Source organism: Styela clava, chromosome 5, assembly GCF_964204865.1.
Source record: "Styela clava chromosome 5, kaStyClav1.hap1.2, whole genome shotgun sequence".
NCBI classification, from domain to species: Eukaryota; Metazoa; Chordata; class Ascidiacea; order Stolidobranchia; family Styelidae; genus Styela; species Styela clava.
In genome coordinates, this window is record NC_135254.1 from 6,602,271 (window position 1) to 6,620,297 (window position 18,027).

Sequence of the window (18,027 nt, forward strand, 5' to 3'; positions counted from 1 at the left end):
CTATTTTACGCGGAAAATATTATCATTACTGACCCCGTGATTTGATATTCATGAAGTTAATAGTTGATTTTTTATATTCGTATCTATCCACCGTGTCTGCGGTATTTTCGCATTAAATAAAATAAAAAATTACAAACTTCGCAAATTCGTCATTGCGTGAATACGCAGATAGAAGACTAAAAACAACGCAACGTAAAGATTTCTCACATTCATCGTTTCTGTTTGTTAGTGAGGGCCAGTGCAAATTCTAGCGAATTAAAGCGATTGCATTAGCAAATCGCGATTTGCAAATTATCTCAAATATATCCCAATTACCCCTTGCTTAAAATAGGAACAATCTCAGAGCCAACAAAAAGAGATAACCTATTCTAAACACGTTTCAAATTCGTAGTCTTGCGTTGCTTTTAAATTTATAACGCGCAAAATAATATAGTTTTGACAGCGAAAGCGTGATGCGCTTACCATCAAACTATATTGTGGTTTGTTTTAAGCCATTCTTAAGTTATATATGAGTCCTTGTATGGGCAATGCAATATTGTCATTGCGCAAGGCAGTCACTGGGAGTGGCTGTCCGACAAATGAAATGCTGTCTGTCGTTCATTTTGCCTAGATTTTATCTTTTAATACTGCAAAAAGAGTTCCACTCTTACCACTGACATTAAATCAAGGAGGTTCGTCTCGTGCGGATTATTATGTTATTGTGGCTGGTAAATTGGATAAGTTGCGCGCTTGAAATTTTATTTTTATAAAAAGAGTAATTGAGTTTTTGGTAATTCGATTTAAGGCTTACAATATCAAAAATTTTGGGAAGCACTGAGAATGTGGCTTTAGCTGATGAGTGAAAAGTTGTACATTGCAAAAGCGACCGAAGGTCTAGTGGGGTTGTCATGTTTGCGACGGACAACGGTATAGGTAATTGAAAACGAAGCTATGATTTTTCTGCTACCATTCGTGACCACGTATGTGTGCGAGCAGGGATTTTCGACAGTGAGGGTTATTAAACTCAGGCTCGCAATCGCCACGATTCTAGTGATGACTTGTGCGTACTGCGTATCGCTCAGTAAAATAGAGTCGTGTATTGGAGATGTATTGAAAGGTCGATTCAAAAAGTACTAAAATAAAAAATACATTTTCGCGATGTTAAGGTTTAGGTCGCGAGTATTCATGAAACTCAGATTTGGATCGCGCTTAAAAAGGTTTGAGAACCACTGTTTTATCGAAACCAATCTTGACTTTCTGCTCATGGCCCTTTTCATTGCATTACTAATAGTTGACACGAATGTATTTTCATCTGGTGGTATTTTTTATGATTGTTATTTGTTGCCTTCACTTCGAATAGGTTGTCACTAATATGTGTGCAGATACCATGTATTTATCAAGAATAAAATATCCGAACATCTGAAATATATAACTATTACGCCATATGAATAAGCCATCTTGTTAACTTTCCGGGATAATAGGAAAATCTTATAGTCGCGTAAAAATTAAGTTCTTTCTGGGCTAAGTATGGTGGGCCTCATTCCGGTAAATAGTTATATTGGCAAATTTCTCTATTCATCCCATATTTTCTTTCTTCTGTATTCAAGTGTGTATTATTACGAGTGAACATATCCCTATTCGAGTAAAAAACAAAGTCTCAAGTTTATCCATACAATCTGAAACCTATATCAAATACCAACATAGTTATCCCCACAGAGTAAGATAATAAACAAAAAAGTATGTTATTTTATCCATTAATTATATCACAGTGATTTCAATCATGCCAGATTAACTCCCATAAGCCATGCTATTAAGTAAATTCCTGGACCTGCACTAATATGAAACTTAGTGCTGTGTAACTCAATGCAGTTTCTAATCTTATTTTATTCATAAAGAACAAATTTTCAGAGGAATGAGAAAAAGCATCAATATTAGTACGCTAAAAACACCCAAAATCAAAATTATTTTATGTGTTTAAGGTGTTCTTGCGTTTGAAACCCCTGATTTGGGATATTTCATATAGTCCAGGTACAAAGCTAAGATCGGGTTAATTAATAGCAAATCTGACAATTGTTCGAGAAATATTGCACATAAATACTTTATACATAAACGTCATTAATATATTATTTCTCATCATCGTGGTCAATTCTTTTTGTCTTTTATGTATGTTGGGTTTTTGTACATATGGCACCAGAGATGCATTTTTTGGTTCAATCTCCTATATTATTATTGTGAAGGATAAAAGGATAATACTGGTAGTTATTATATTTTGTAATTGTTAAATATATTTAGTAGATGATTTTTTATGATCCATTCATCACTTTTGACTTTTGCCAGATTGGGAGGGGAAAATAAAACAGTCACCGTAGTTCAAACTTTCCATATATCGGAACCCTTTGGACAATTTGCGATTTGCTTTTTTACCCTCAAAAAGGCACCTTTTGAACAATTTAAGATTTGCTCTTTTACCCCCCAAAAGGCACCCTTTGGATAATTTAAGATTTGGTCTTTCACTACCAAAAAAGTACCCTTTGAACAATTTAAGATTCGCTATTTCACCCCCAAAAGGTAAAGACAATTTAAAATTTAATCTTTCACCCCCAAAAAGGCACCTTTCGTACAACTTAAGATTTGCTCTTCTACCCCCAAAAAGATACCCTTTGTATAATCTAAGATTTGATCATTTACCCCCAAAAGACACCCTTTGGACAATTTAAGATTTTCTCTTTTACCCTCAAAATTGAACAATGTGCTGTGATTGAACAAAATAAGAGTCATTCATTTGAATCGTGAAATTAACTTGTTAGTTACTGTAGTCGTCTTAAAAGTCAGGTCTTCAATTAATATCAGGCAATGAAATGTTTTAATATCCTTATACTTGATGATCTAATGTTACTCATCGAAAGTCAAAATGTACTTACATTGATAGTTATGAGAGTATTTGTTAATAGAGGCTTATTTTAGGGCTAGCCAGTCTGTATGTTGACACCATCATCAAATTTCTACCCATGGGTCTATTGCGTTCCAACACTCATTAAAATAGGAAAGATACGCATGGCCCACACGCAAATTGCACAGTTTTGTCATATTTAGTAATTACGCGATAGGAATTACATATTTAGGTTAGTGGAATTTTATGTTAGTGATAGTCAGCTTCTCTAACCAACTGGTACTCCCGTAGTATGTGTACCAGGTTAGGCAATAACCATTATTCGATTTTCCTTCTATTAGTTCTATTACGAGTTTTGAATTGTCTGTGTTAGCCAAGCGAATATACCCTCTGTCCATGGGCTTCCGTCCCTTGACACAACTTGATGTAAAGTTGACGAACAAAATTAGTTACCTCCATATTGGTACACACACTTCTGGAGTGCCAACTGCCAACCAACCAGGAATCATCAGGCCCGAAGAGAATTTTTCTTTAGTAAACCAGAAAATGACATCTTTACATTTCCTAATTGATGTTGGAAAAAATATACAAACGATTTGTGTGGCTTGGGCTAAAATTTTGTTTTCATGTACATCCTGAACAGAGAACAACCTTTCTTACCTTCTTATTTTGAAGAATTTGAAATCGTAAGAAATCAATAATCTAAGCCATCAGTTTCTGATTAACAATATAGTTTAATATCAATTTGTAAGATCACACTCAGCTCTAATTATATAATCTCAAAACTAATGTTCAAAAATCATAATATTAACATTAATTGATTGATTGCATAAAATGAAAAATTGTACTTGATTATTAATATAGTTTAATATCAATTTGTAAGATCACACTCAGCTCTAATTATATAATCTCAAAACTAATATTCAAAAATAATATATAATAAAAACAAATCTTGTCAAATTCTAATAAGGAGAGGGATAGCGTAACATTAAAGGGTGCAGACAACCCACAAAGACTTCAGTGTAAAGATATGTTTCTCAATAATGGGACCAACAAAAGACTGGTTATATGAAGTATCGAAATATAAACACGATATGCATATGCTCGCATATAAGCCGAAACGGTTGATTTATAAAAAATACGCATATAAGCTGACTGTATAAATAATAACACTCATTACCAGCACACATGCGTTTTGACACATCTAATTTATGATATATATTCTGACTGTTTATCGTCATCACGAGTGTCATTTATTCGATTGACAGAATTAAGTGGAACTACGCCTCCATTATACCTTATCAAGACCAATAATCAAGTTTTATTTTTCTAGTTGGCATTTTTTTTGGACCTCCAGAAGTATGTGCACCAAGATGGCGCACAACCTGAACATAGTATGTGTACCAGGTTAGGTTTCAGGTTGTGCGCCATCTTGGTGCACATACTCCGGGATCGCCTTTTTTTACCTTAATATCGTCAACTTAAACTGACGATATTATCATTATCTCGAAAAAAGCACTAATAATTGTAAAATATTTGAAAAAAAACATCTTCGATGTGTTATAAGTACTTCTGGTCGGCGCTGCAGATGTTGACTGTAATTTATTTCTACGACCCACGATTACAACAAAAATAGGGGTACAGTAAAATTCAATCAAAATGTGGATGGCGGCGCGAGGATGTGTGTGCGATATTCGAAGGCGGAGATAGCCCGAGTTCTACACTTGGTTTTATAAACGAGGATATACGGTATTTGGATTGAATTATAGACTTCATGACCATGAAAAATGACCTATTGCGCTAAACATGTAATATATACGGTAGATTTTATTCCAGTTGTATATATTGAAAATCAAGGACTGTAGTTTAGTTTGAGTGGAAATTCGACTTTTATTAATTGTTGTAGACATTCAATTCCAGTACAAAGGCCTCATGTCAACAATGCATTTGTTTTGAATATAAACAAAATAATTATTTAGATTGAAGCTTCATCGTCTGCTTGAATAAATACGAAATGTGCTTGAAACGAATATCATCAGGTAATTCTGAATACCATTGTCTGGTTTTGACTTGCGTGAGAAATGAAGGTTTAACACGTGGAAACACATCTTTAGCAAGCCTGAAACAAACAAAAAAAAATATATATATGTATACATTTCATTCAAATATATTTCGAATAGGGTAGAGAGGATGTGGGGATATGGAGGTAAATCCGGACCAGATACCATTTAAAAATGACTGGATTTTGAATGATAAAATTTTGTCTCCAGCGTGCGGCCCAAAGTTGAAGAAAATTTTTTATCACCACATGCTAGTCTGTTGAAAATGCTTAAAACTGCTTAAAACTCTCAAAATCATGGTGTCACAAATTTTGACGCAAAACTGGCGCTTGGATTTCTTTAATTTTAAAATTTTTACTATAAAAAATTGTTTAAATAAATTCCCATACATTCCCGGGACAAATGCTTTTGCAAATAGTAAAATTGATTTGTTTTGCATACTGCAGCACTTCCGGGGTGTTACAATTTAGCTTTAATTCAAAATTCCATTTTGAAAATGTATTTAGGGGGAATTGATAATGAATTGGAAATAATGTTAATTATTTATTTCACTTTTTAAAAATCAACATATCAAGATCAGTTGGTGCCTTCTTTTTGAAAAAAGCTTGAAGTATGTTTCAGCCTAAAATATTGTGTGATTCTAATATTTAAATAATTATAAATGAAATTTTTTAATATACTCAATTCTTTTCAAATATTTGATATCAAAAATTAATATTCTAAAGTTAATTTCAATTACCTTTTTTCTGGAGAAGTTCCAGGCAAACGAATTATTACTTCATTTATGTGCTGTTGACAAACGTTGATGTCTGCATTTTGTAGAACAGCATTCAGTTTTTCGTGTGTGGATTCGACTTTTTTGGATTTGTCTTGTGTTGCTTCAATTCTGGGCTTTTTTATTTCTTCTTGAGAACCTATGCAATATATACAGCTGGTTAGCAAATAAAAATACACAAATTAATCAAAGTATTTGGTAAGCAAGGTGCAATAGTAAACGTTCTTATCTAGTCTGCTTGCTGTTTGTTTTCAAACATCTCCGTTTTCAACACTTTGTTTGAATTTTGTATTCTTTGCGGTCATGATATGTCGCATCAAAGAGCCATTCCATTTTGATAAGACATATTAATCAACCTATCTGCCAATTTGACTTGTTTCATTTTTAAATTGATTCTGTTTATACTTCATTTATTTTATTTGGATAGTTGGCAATGTGGAAATTTTTATAAAACAGAAATTCACCTTCTGGAAGTATTTCAGAATATGGATCAAGTCGACGAGAGAAATACAGTTTAGAACGATGCCATGAAAGTCTCGAGTACAATGCCAATGTGTGCTCAATGTTAGCCGTTGAAGGAATTCCTTCTAACTCAGCAGAAGATATCTTACATTCTTCATCCAGAAATTTTTTGATTCTGGTTTTGGGATCCATTTGCACCTAGATAAAAAAATTTTTTTATCGAAGATATATATATATATAGATAGCTACAAGTTAACTTTTCAACCTTTAAAAGGTATTTTAAAATATACACAGGTAACACTAGTTATTTGGAATAGATCAAAAATTGCATCATGGCATATCGTTGGTATTGTCTGCCCTAAACAAAATGAAAACTTATAGATGTATTTGTATATAGTTATAGTTCACAATAATCTCATGATTAAATGCATGAAAACCAACCACATAACTGAATTATTTCTCATTTGACTTCAAACCCTTCAACGACAAAAAATTCGGATTAAAAAAAAATAGCTCACCGTCGCCAATCGCCTAATTCCATCTTCGAGAGATCTCACAGCTGAGTACAAAGTTGATGAATATGACGCTAAGCCATCAGTCTGCATCTTCAAGTTCACTGGCAACTCATTCTGTGGTATCAAAATTTACCAAATAAAATGATGATATATCGAAACCTTTTAACTGATTGAATTAAAAGAAAGCTTATTTTCAATAGCAATAAAAAATTGTCATTTTGTTTGCCATATGGTCCAAATTCACCACTTGAATGCATTACAATGCCATTCGACCTGTTGTAAAAAGTTCAGTGCAATTAATAACTATCAACTTCCAAATAAAATTTACTATTACAAAGTATCCAAGACTTTTTTGACAGCTTTATTACCTGTTCATTGTTTGAAATAATGTCATTCCAGTCGCTCTCCATACCAGTGTTACTGCTGTACCAGATTCGAGGCAATGTCTAAAAACAGAAATGAGATATTATCGGTATGCTGTAAATATAAAACATATAAAACGGAAATATATATTATTATTTTCAATAATAAAAAAAAACAATCTATTTTTAGCCAACAGTCCATTTCAACCAATATTTTTGTAAGACAATGTGTAATAAAATATATATATTTTACCTTTTTCCTGATAAGTCTTTTATTTTTCAGAAATTTGACTTCCACCTGCCAAAACATTTATACTGTACATTTTAAAATTTCCTATGCGAAGCACCATAGTTTGAACTTCACAATTTAGTAGATTATAAGTTTTTTATACCCTTTACATAAACTCTATACCATTTTATTTTATCCAAGTCAAGTTTGCTAGTTTGCAGCAAATTGAAACAATGTTGTGAGAGTGTGGTGCCACACTTCTGCACAACCAAGTTCAGTCATTTTAAACAAATGTACCCAAAACCAAAAAAATAAAGAATTTAAGCTTCACATTAATCCACTTATATGGGTGAGATATCAGAAAAGTTAATGTAAACAGCATTGAAGAATTATTTTTAGAGTTTTTCTATTTTTAATCTATAATTTTTAAGTATATCTTTAAATCTTTAATCACTTTGTAAAAAAATTGTTGCGTTTTTCACCTGTTTTTCCAGGACATCAAGCTTGTATATAACATTGTGATGCTTCCCAAACTCATCCTTTTCAATCGTGTAAACAGCATGAGTTTGTATCAGAGGAAGAATGTCACGATGCTTTTCTATACATATTAAATGAGCACTTGTAACATCACTGACATCAATTTCATCGAATCTGTAGAATATAATCAACAGTAAAATTATATTATGATAATATACCTCATTATATAACCCCGATTTCATGATACTCACTACTTGCCTAAACACTTTTGCTTGCATAACGAGAGGATTTTTAACGTTTTTGTCTAAAAATGCTGGCATTGTTAAGCCTTATTTTCCATTGAAAATACCAAATTCCTACTTGGGACATTCAAGACAAATAGGAAACATAAATCGAGCTCTAATTTCTACATCAGAAACAAATTTAGAACTATGGAGATGCTAATTTTCATTTTTCGTGCAATATACATTTGCGAGTTACAACACAAACAGTGAAAGTTCCTGAATTTATTGCAACAAAAATTATTTAAATTCAAATAGACCTTAAAAAGATGCAAGGTGCAATCCTTAAAAAGAAGCCAGGTGCATCCCTTAAAAAGGTGGATTTTCATAAAAATCTATCAAGGTATTTTTAGGTTTTATTAATGAAAATTATCGAACATTAAATAAATATGAACCCCAACCATTCAATAACATACTTGCAAGTAACATTTTCAGAGACTTTGCATTCATCAATGAGAGTGTTTTGTACATCAATAAGATATTCTGCAAACATCTTTGCACATTGTCCTTGCCCAATATTGCTTGGTATAAACATAGTCACCGGACTAGTTTTAGACAACTCATAAATATGATCTGTCAGTAAAGCACTGTCAGCAGCTTTTGACCTGAGAGTTGGCATGACCTGAATAAAATCAAATTTAAATGTTCAATAATCAATCGCAAAATAATCTTTCATCATATTGCCCCTGTGGACAACAATTCTCAGCCATATATATAGTTCAGCAGTTCATTTATTATTTCAATTTCACTGAGGTTGGGGAAACTGAATAGTGCATGCCCAGTTGAAATCCGCAGTCTAAACCTAATATCCACATGTTGTATATATAATTTGGCTATATAAAGCCTTTTAAGAGCAATTGTACAACAGTGTTTATTTTATGGCAAACGATGGTCTCTTGGGCAGTAACAAAAGTCATTCTTATCTTATGCTGGAATACACCATGCCAGGTATAGAAATAATTACCAGTTGTTTTTTTGGAAGCATGAACGGAAATCAAACCCCGCTAAAATGTTGAATCATCTTATTAGCTTTTCTTACATTAATAAAACAAAAACTTTGAGTTTTATGTTCGAGATTCGGAAGTATGTGTACCAAGATGACGCACAACTTGAACCCTAACCTGGTACACATACTTCGGGAGCACCCGAGATTCAAAGTATTACCTTATTCCAAAGGTTCATATAGCGTTCTGCTATTTGTTTTTCATCATCATTTTTCAAATATTCTTCTAGTTTTCTTTTTTCAAAATTTTCGTATGAAAAACCTTGACACCTTGATACAAAAACATTTTAATAAATGAGTGTTTAGCAGAAATGTAGGTACTATAGATTTAAAAGCAGCCGCGCCGCAAATAATATTCTATTATTATTAAATAATACTAGTCAACTGTAAAAAAAATGAATACCGTTCTATCAAAATGCGATGTAGATTCAACACAGTCTCCAAACCTTGGATGAGATTTATATTTTCAGTAGTCAGTACAGTTTTGAGAATACAGCCCATCGCTGCAAAAGATTATTTTTATTGTTCATGTATTGTCCACTTTTAGTAATTATTAGCTGTCTAATAAATATTTTTTAAGTTGCTTATTCAATCAGTCTATTCCCGAATGCATCACTAAATTAGCACTACTTGACATTTTACAACACACTTGTAAGTACTGGGATTTTTGATATCGCATAGTCGTTCAACTACTTGTCGGTTATTGATGAAAGTAATCGAATAACGGAATAACTCTCACTCTTTTTTGATTCATCTAGAACTTGCTGGAGTCGTTCAAGACAACAAAGTTCAGTATAGCAGCAAAGTGATTCTCTTTTCCACAACAGATTTTCATCCAGGTCATCATCAGTCATATCACCATCATGCAAAAATCTGTACAAATGAAAAATAATAATGAATATGATCCGAATAGAACTATCACACCTTACACCAAATTGAAAAAATCCTGAACTTAAATTCATAGAATGTAAGTTATTTTAATAATATTGTGACCAGTAAAAAGAATCACACATATGTATTTAGGGGTGCAGCCAGGATTTTCAAAAGGGAGGGTTGTAAAATTGAAAATTCCCATTCCCTTCCGTGCTCGTTAAAAGAGTCGACATTTTTAGGGTATACCGACTTTTCTGTCACGTAAAATATTCAGGTCTTTACTAAGTGTGAATATCTAAAAATTCAAAAATAACGAAATTCAAAATTGGGTTTTGTGTTTCTTTCAACATCTAAACTAAATTGCCCTGGAAACCCCGCGGAACGACTTTTTCAACGGTGAAAAATGATTTTTCGGTTGTGCAAAGTAATCAGTCCATGACCGATACGAGCATATTTAAAATGTCTTGCTTCAATAATTAAGTTAATTGTCTGTGGTTGCTTTGACAAAATAAAAGCATAACTACAACGGCAATCCATGCACATACAAATGTGTAATAAACTACCCGAGTATATCTGGTTTTGATAAGTATTTTTGCCATTTTGTAAATTTGACAAATCTGAGCAACACTGACTCCGTTCTATCGCAATGCTGCCACTCAGATTATTTTTACGATAAAACTGTTAGAAAAATCATAAATTCTGCTATAAAATTTATTTTACTCCACCTACAGCATAATACAAGAAATACTTGAAAAGATCATTGCAATTAAACAAACCAAAGTCACCACATACTTGAATAAATTTGATTGCACCAGACGGCGATTTTTCTCAGTCTTTATGTTCTTCAGAGTTTCATTGACACTATCTACTGATACTGTAAAAGACAAGTATTTTTCTTGAAAATTGGTTTTCCACTGACATCTTCCTTCCTGCGTAACCCAGTCAAATATTTCCGTATTTGGAAGACACTGAAAAAATGTTAGCTGTATGAGAACAACTAGGTTTGAGTTTTAGGTATTATGCATTCGATGCTTAGCAATGCCACATACTTTTTGTTTATGGAATGCTGTGATATCATGACAAACGTACTATTGAGGTATGAGAAAAAGATTCAAATACATACTGACTCAAGTATGAATATGATATAATATTTTCAATGTAATATAAAAGTGAAGTTCTGTCCCGGCTATTCTGAATTCCTAAATGTTTTAGGCATTTTCTCTGAATGAGGCACTTTTCAGATTTCACTTTCTCATGGAGCAACCTAGATTTCTTAAATTTAGAATGATGTGAACTCAAACTATATATTCTACCACATTAATATTGATAAAGTCAAGTGTGGTAACCACTCAGCCATCATTCTCATCTTATTAACATTGTCACCCATCAAAGTACCCACTAAGTGAGAGAGTAGAAGCCAACTAACACGAAACTTTTCAAACCTCAGTATCCCATATTTGTTCCAGGACATGGTGCATAATTAAAAAAGTATCATGCATATCCATCTTCCACAAATCTTTCAAATTTCGCAAGATTGTGCAGAGCTCCTCTGTGAGGTACTTGTCTAATTCAGGTGTCCTTATCGACCCTTTGAGCATGCTAAAAACAAGATTCATTATTATGGTTCCCGATAGCACAATTTTAAACCTATAATATCTAATTTGAATAATGGCAAAATCCATCTGACAAGAGAAAAATTTTGTATAATATTTCCATCTCAAATTGCCACATGTTAGAATGCAACAGTTATCATAAATTATTGGAATCGTAATTTCTAACTATATTTTTATCAAGTATTTTATCTTAAAAAAAAGTGGTAACGTTTCAGCACTTTTGTAAATTCAGTAAACTCACATTTTTACAGCCTCTGAATTATTAGTAAAGCCAATGAGAATACTGGCATGTAATATGAAGAGCACGATCAATGTGGTGTCTTCCCGGTATGAACCCTCATTTTCCGAAAACATTGTTGGTAGTGATAGCCTGCTAGTTTGACTCGGTTTCAAAGCAAACTGAGCAAAGCCAGACATCATATGGCAACCTTTATTTATGGCTGTTGCCACAAACATCACAAGTAACTGAACAGAGCCACACTCTTTTAGATTCTCAGCTGAATCAATATTTCTGAAAACTTGGCGAACTTGGTTATTTATTTTAATGAAAAATCCCAATTCGTTATCATTAGTAATATGACTGTTACGATTGAGGCCTTGCTTGTACTTCCTTTTTACTGCAAAATATAATTTTTCTCTGCTTGGTGGTTTAGCTGCTAATTCGGACATGAAATCATCACGTGATTGTAGAGGCTTTCTCAAGCCCCCTTCCACCTCGGTCAATATTGCATCAAAAAGGAGCCAATGGTCTGTGTCATACTCATCGATTGCAGTTTTCCACTTTTCAGGAATTAGTCCCTGCAAAACAAATGGATGTTTTATTCATGGTAGCAGTTTTCCATAAAAATTTGCTCAAAGCAAGATTGAGTATCAAGAACTCATCACTTAGCACTGATGGGCCACTTATCAAATTATATGAAAGAAATGTCTGTAGATGTGAGAATCTCATCCGTTTCTATTATAATGAGCATGAATACAGATAAGATAAGAGGAAATGAATCCTAATTTAGCAGAATTTTAAAAACAAAAAATTCTACAGGGTGAAGTGAATTGTTTCGAGCAGAATATTCAAATATAGCAGCATCTCATAAACATATGGAATTATTTTTAACAGTAGAAATATTGGAAATTACTCAATGAAAAAGTATGTTTATAGATGTTATAGGCTAAAGCATTTTCTAACAATGTCTAATTTGGGAGTACATACTTTTCTGGAGAAATTTATTTAAATTCAAAACTTATGATGGCATGATAAAAATTTAAGTTTGATACTGTGTTTGATATATAATTAAAATTCTGCACATTAATAAACGAAAAGGAATTGATATGAAAACAATCAAATTAATTTTTTTTAGTTATAACTGTCTGTCATACCTTGGCCACTTCAGATTTCAACATTTCTCTGTACCAGTCAATACCAAATTGTGCACATCCAGCTTTGATGACAAGTTGCTTTACGTCAATCACTTTAGAGCGTTTGCAAAAATCAATGAAACTGTTAATAATATCGTCCATTTCTGTGGTCGCACATTGTTTGCTTTTCTCATACAGCTGAATGGCTAATTTTCTGCAGGCATTCCTTAAAGTAGCTATTGACTTTAATGTTTCAAGAGTTAGTTGGTGTGAGTGTAGTATTAAATGCTCTTTTTCCAAATCTTGCATGTCAACTGAGTTTGACTTCTCGAAAAGTAAGCGTTGTTCAAAGTGGTATATTATGAATTGTGATATTTCTCGTTTTTCATTTGCCGACTCTTGTTGCAAAGTTTTATTAATCTCTTCTGTGACAAGTTCTTGCTCATTCTTCACTAATTCTCCAAATAAACAAGCTTTTGTATTTATGTCAGATCCTATAGCGGATGATTCCAATTTTCTATCATTGTCAGTTTGGAAAAGAAGTGTGAATATGAGTTTGATGAAAGATTTCATTTTTTCTTCGTTTACAGGTTTCATAACAGATGAGAAACAAATAGTCTTCAAAAATTCAATAAAAAAGCTGGTACAACTGAACTGAAACTGTTGTAATCTTTTTTTATGTGACTTGGATAGAATATCAGCTTTGTAAGGTTCCTCTTTTGAAATAATGGTGAGGCATTGTGTGCATTTAGGTGAATCATCTATTAGTATCTCTTCGCAGCACTGGAGACAAAAAAAATGTCCACAAGTTAGACATTGAGGATCTTCCATATCCTCTTTGCACATTTTACAAGTCATCTCCTCCCAAGATAGAAGAATTTTTATCCTTATATCATCGTAGCATCTGCCAAGAGTGTTACATACAATGATAGTAAAATCTTCAATGTTTTGTTCATCTTGAACCGAAACTAGCAATTCAGCAGAATTAGCAATCACTTCGGTGTATTCGATTCTGTATTCATCGTTGGGAATCAACTGTAGAAGTAAAACATTCACTAAAGATATTGGCAGCCATTTCAACATTAGTTCATCTTTTTTTTTCTGCTCTTGTATACAATCATGTACAAGATAAACAGTTTTTTCAATGCTTTTTGCTTGCTCCAGCCAAGATAAACAACTTTCTGGATTCTCTGAAAAAAATGTTGTTTTTTGGCGAAGATCTTCTAATGCTTTAAGCATTCCCCAATGGTGTATATCTCCATCGTGCCAATTCCAAATTTTTTCCGGCATTACTGTATTTATTGACTCGGCAACTAGTGGGCTAACTTTGAACACTTCCCTCAGTATTCTCAATTTGTCTTTTAAATCAATAAATGTAGAATAAACAAGTGGAAATTTATCTGCTTGTTCGACATTGTCTTTGCCATCAAACGCTCTTTTCTCAACCAATTTAATGACAGCATTAACTTCAGTTTCCAGATGTTGTTCAGAACTTGGTGTGTAATGGCTATTGACCAAATCATGCACGTAACCCTGCAATAATTCTGGGTAAGTTGATATTCCATATTTAATAACAGGATATAAATTATGTTGTCTGAAAAATTTCACCAAACTTGCATTACAATCTTTCGAACTGGATTCCCATTCTGAAATTAAATGTGTTTGCAAACTCCCGGTAACCACACATCCAAAGGGAAATTTACATGCCATAGTTGGTCGTTCAGTTATTGGACTGACGGCTATAAATTCTTTATGCATCCAGTCTGGTCTCAGATGGTCAAAGGACAACTTCTCAAACATGCTTAGCCATATGTTTTCTGTTCGATCTCTATCTTGATGATACACATCAGGAAATTTCTCAATAAGATTCAAATTGCACTGCACATCGATATTACAAATGAAGTGAGCTATCAAGTTTGATATCAGTGTCTTCAAATACAAAAGCAGAGCTTTATGAAACGTTCCTCCTTCTTGTAGGCTCTCTTTATCATTTGCCACGAGATGAATCCATTTATTGCATTTCAAGATATCCTTACTCATTAAGATTTTATGAATCTTGTCCAGAAATTTGTTTCGAAAACTTTTGCCTATTTTCTCATCAGTTTGCAGAAGATTTGTGAGGGTCTTAACTCTTGCTTTATAGCGTGTGGAAGCAATTTGAGAACCTTCAATTTTAGTCATTGCTTTGCTGAGACTATCTTGCAAAAACTTTTTCATAAATTTGTTACTTGCATTTTTTGGTGCAAATATGTTAGTGAGATTCGTATTCAATAATGTTTCAGTTGAAAAAAAATTCTCACTGGCGGTTGGATCAGCTTTAGTTTCATCAGTTTGGAAGGATCTCACTTCATCGATATAAATAATTCTGTTGTCTTGCGCTTGTTGCATCAAGAATTCAGTATTTCTCTCAATGGACCACAAAACAATAACAATAATAGTTATCGAAATCCCTGTTTTATCTTTATTAGACCATGAATGCTTAGCACATTCAATTAGTTTTGCATACTTGTGAGCCTGGGGACACTGCAATACTAGAATTTTAGCATTTATCTTCTTAGATGTGTCTTGCTTATAGTCTCTGCATTCTTGTAAGAATATATCAACATCATGTTCAAATTCTCTTAGTGTGTAAAATTGTCTAATGTTGAGTATCATCACATCATACTTTTTCAAATTCAGATTTTTTTCCAACTGTTCTCGGTCATTACCTACAAGAATACCAGAGTAAGATACAATTTCAAAAATGCTAATAGGTAATTTTTTTTGAATTCCCAATAATTCCAGAGTCTGGTTCAAGAAGCCTGTTAGTTTGTAGTGACTTTGTTTTTCAAAATAGGTACTGTGCAACTTTTTCATTTTATCCAGGTCAATGATATTTTTTTTGATTCTGTACATTGCATCCAAAGTTGCAGATTGGAGTAAAATTACTTTGCATTCTTCTTGGTCTGGACGCAATAGCAGGGTTGAACTCACTGTATCTTTTTGATGACCTACCAAAGAATCTGATTTTTGGAAGTCAACTGTAACAAATAACTCTGTCCATTTTTGAACTTCTACCATTTTATCCTTTTCAGATTCTGGTAATAAACCATCTGAATCTAATAAATGCTTTTCCAGTCGATTAAGCAGAGGTATTGGATATTCTGTATAAGCTTTATCTTTTTTTTCAAGTATTATCAATCGGAAATTCTCAGCAACACAACATTTTAACCTTTGTCCTCCCAATCCTATGTCCACGTACCTCTTTCCTCCAAGAGTGTTGTAATGTTGATTCAAAGCGTCATACAGGGATTCTTGAATTTCTGCAAGATTTAACATTACCACAGGTGTTCCTGTTTCCATGCAAGTCTTTACCTCCTGTATGTTTCTGCAAATCTTAGCAAAAGTTTGATCTCCTGGAAAGGCAGAGCCAACGATGACTTTCATCTTATCAAAATTTTTTACAACCAGTGAAACTAGATTTATAGAAGGATAATAATTAGTTAGAAGAAGCAAGTATCGACTGTCCGTTTCACCCAGATTTGTTTGCACTACTTCTTTTATTGGCATTAAAACAAGTTCCGAGTGTGGGAATATTTTACAAATTTCACTTTTGAATTTCTCAAGAACATCTGATTCCATGCCTCCAAAATTTCTTCCCACTGCTTCGAATAATGACTTAGGATCTCCAAAGTGACCATTGCAAGATTTTATGAGACTGTAAAAATCTCTAAGACCAAAATACTTCACATCCTGATTAGTTTCTATTTCCAAATATACCTTCGTCAGAGTTTTCAAAATTTTTTGGGCATTGGGATGACTTTGCTCATTTATGGCACAAATTTCTGTTGCTGTTTTGTACAAATCTTCGTTGTCTGGATTTTCGTGAAAAAGAAAAACACCTCTGTTCAATTTAGCAGGGTCAAGTGGCCAGTTAGATAAACCAAGAAATGCAACTTGATGTCCTCGTTCATTATTTTTGATGCTGCCGAATTCAAGCAATGGATGAAGAACCTGAAAACAATAAAATAATTCAGGTTTAATTTTATCAGATTGTTTCATTTTTCATTGTTCTTATTGCTGTACCTCCATATAGGAATAATGTATTTTTTAAAATTGATTATAAAAAATTGACTAGAACTATTTTTTGAGTGATGTAGTATATATACAAATATGTGATACAAACGATTTGTTTATTTTCTGAATTGCGCTTCGCCAGCCCTTTCTTGAGTGTCATTTTGAATCAAAACCAACTAGGAAGAGATATCGATACATAAAAGTATCATAGTCGCTTACACACTTGGTTTTTTACTATTCTATATGAAGTTATCGCAAAACAATCGAAGCCATTCACAAATCGAGAATTTGTTACGGAGTGCATATTATGTATTGTGCTGATTGCCAATGTTTTATGTCCGTAAATAAAATAGGTGTTTGCAAACTCGTCGCGTTGTAGATAGTGGAAACTTGAATTGCAAAAACGGGAAATTTTCATCTTAATCCTCAGCGCTTCACGGCAGCACTGACATTAAGCTTACTGCACAGTTAGCGATCTTCTTGAGGGGAGTTAATGATGATTTTGAAATAACGGAAGAGCTCGCAGCGATTTTTCCTACTAAGGGTACTTCAAAATGCATTTATTTGTTAGGAGTTGAGATGGAAATGATCAAGCGTACTGGCTTGTCTTTGGCGAAACTTTCGGAAATAACCAATGATGGCGCCCCATCAATGATTGGGAAACAACAGTTTTATTGTTCTAATAATTGTGAAAGTTTGGTGTGAGGGTATTCTTTGTTTTTTCATTAACCTGTAGTCAGTGTAGCAAAACTAGAACACAACAACCATGTTAAGTGGCCCGCGCAATTATTTGTAAACTACATGTGGCCCTTCGGCCAAAAAGGTTGGACGACCCTGTTTTAAACTATGGCAATCAGGATGTTCAATTTGAAATCCTATTAGAATATTTACTATTACCCTGTAAGATTTTTCTATAAATGGAACTTACCTTGAGTGGCATAGCTGGTGAGTCTTCTGCAAGACCGATTTCATCTAGCACAGCAACGGATGTAAATGTATTTGAATCATTGTTTTCTTGCATATCACAGCATTGCTCGAATGTGTGGATAATACCAGCAGCATCAGATAGAGCGCTACATTGGTAGGACATCAGATTTGC

The 18,027-nt window shown here is 33.3% G+C and overlaps 1 protein-coding gene across 1 annotated transcript in view; it reads right to left on the reverse strand.

Moving 5' to 3' along the window:
* Nucleotides 1-2,491: 2,491 nt before the first annotated feature.
* Nucleotides 2,492-18,027, reverse strand: part of LOC120344308 (E3 ubiquitin-protein ligase rnf213-alpha-like) — a 79,686-nt gene continuing 64,150 nt past the window's right edge. Inside the window, exons 37-52 of the mRNA XM_039413450.2 lie at nt 17,857-18,027; nt 12,894-16,865; nt 11,761-12,317; nt 11,349-11,505; nt 10,699-10,874; nt 9,773-9,906; nt 9,437-9,536; nt 9,195-9,303; nt 8,447-8,652; nt 7,755-7,923; nt 7,297-7,341; nt 7,050-7,127; nt 6,685-6,795; nt 6,169-6,364; nt 5,669-5,843; nt 2,492-4,988 (exon numbers count right to left, since the gene is read on the reverse strand). Coding sequence (XP_039269384.2) covers nt 4,841-4,988; nt 5,669-5,843; nt 6,169-6,364; nt 6,685-6,795; nt 7,050-7,127; nt 7,297-7,341; nt 7,755-7,923; nt 8,447-8,652; nt 9,195-9,303; nt 9,437-9,536; nt 9,773-9,906; nt 10,699-10,874; nt 11,349-11,505; nt 11,761-12,317; nt 12,894-16,865; nt 17,857-18,027 — 6,504 coding nt within the window. The 3' untranslated portion in view covers nt 2,492-4,840. The remainder of the gene's footprint in view (nt 4,989-5,668; nt 5,844-6,168; nt 6,365-6,684; nt 6,796-7,049; nt 7,128-7,296; nt 7,342-7,754; nt 7,924-8,446; nt 8,653-9,194; nt 9,304-9,436; nt 9,537-9,772; nt 9,907-10,698; nt 10,875-11,348; nt 11,506-11,760; nt 12,318-12,893; nt 16,866-17,856) is intronic.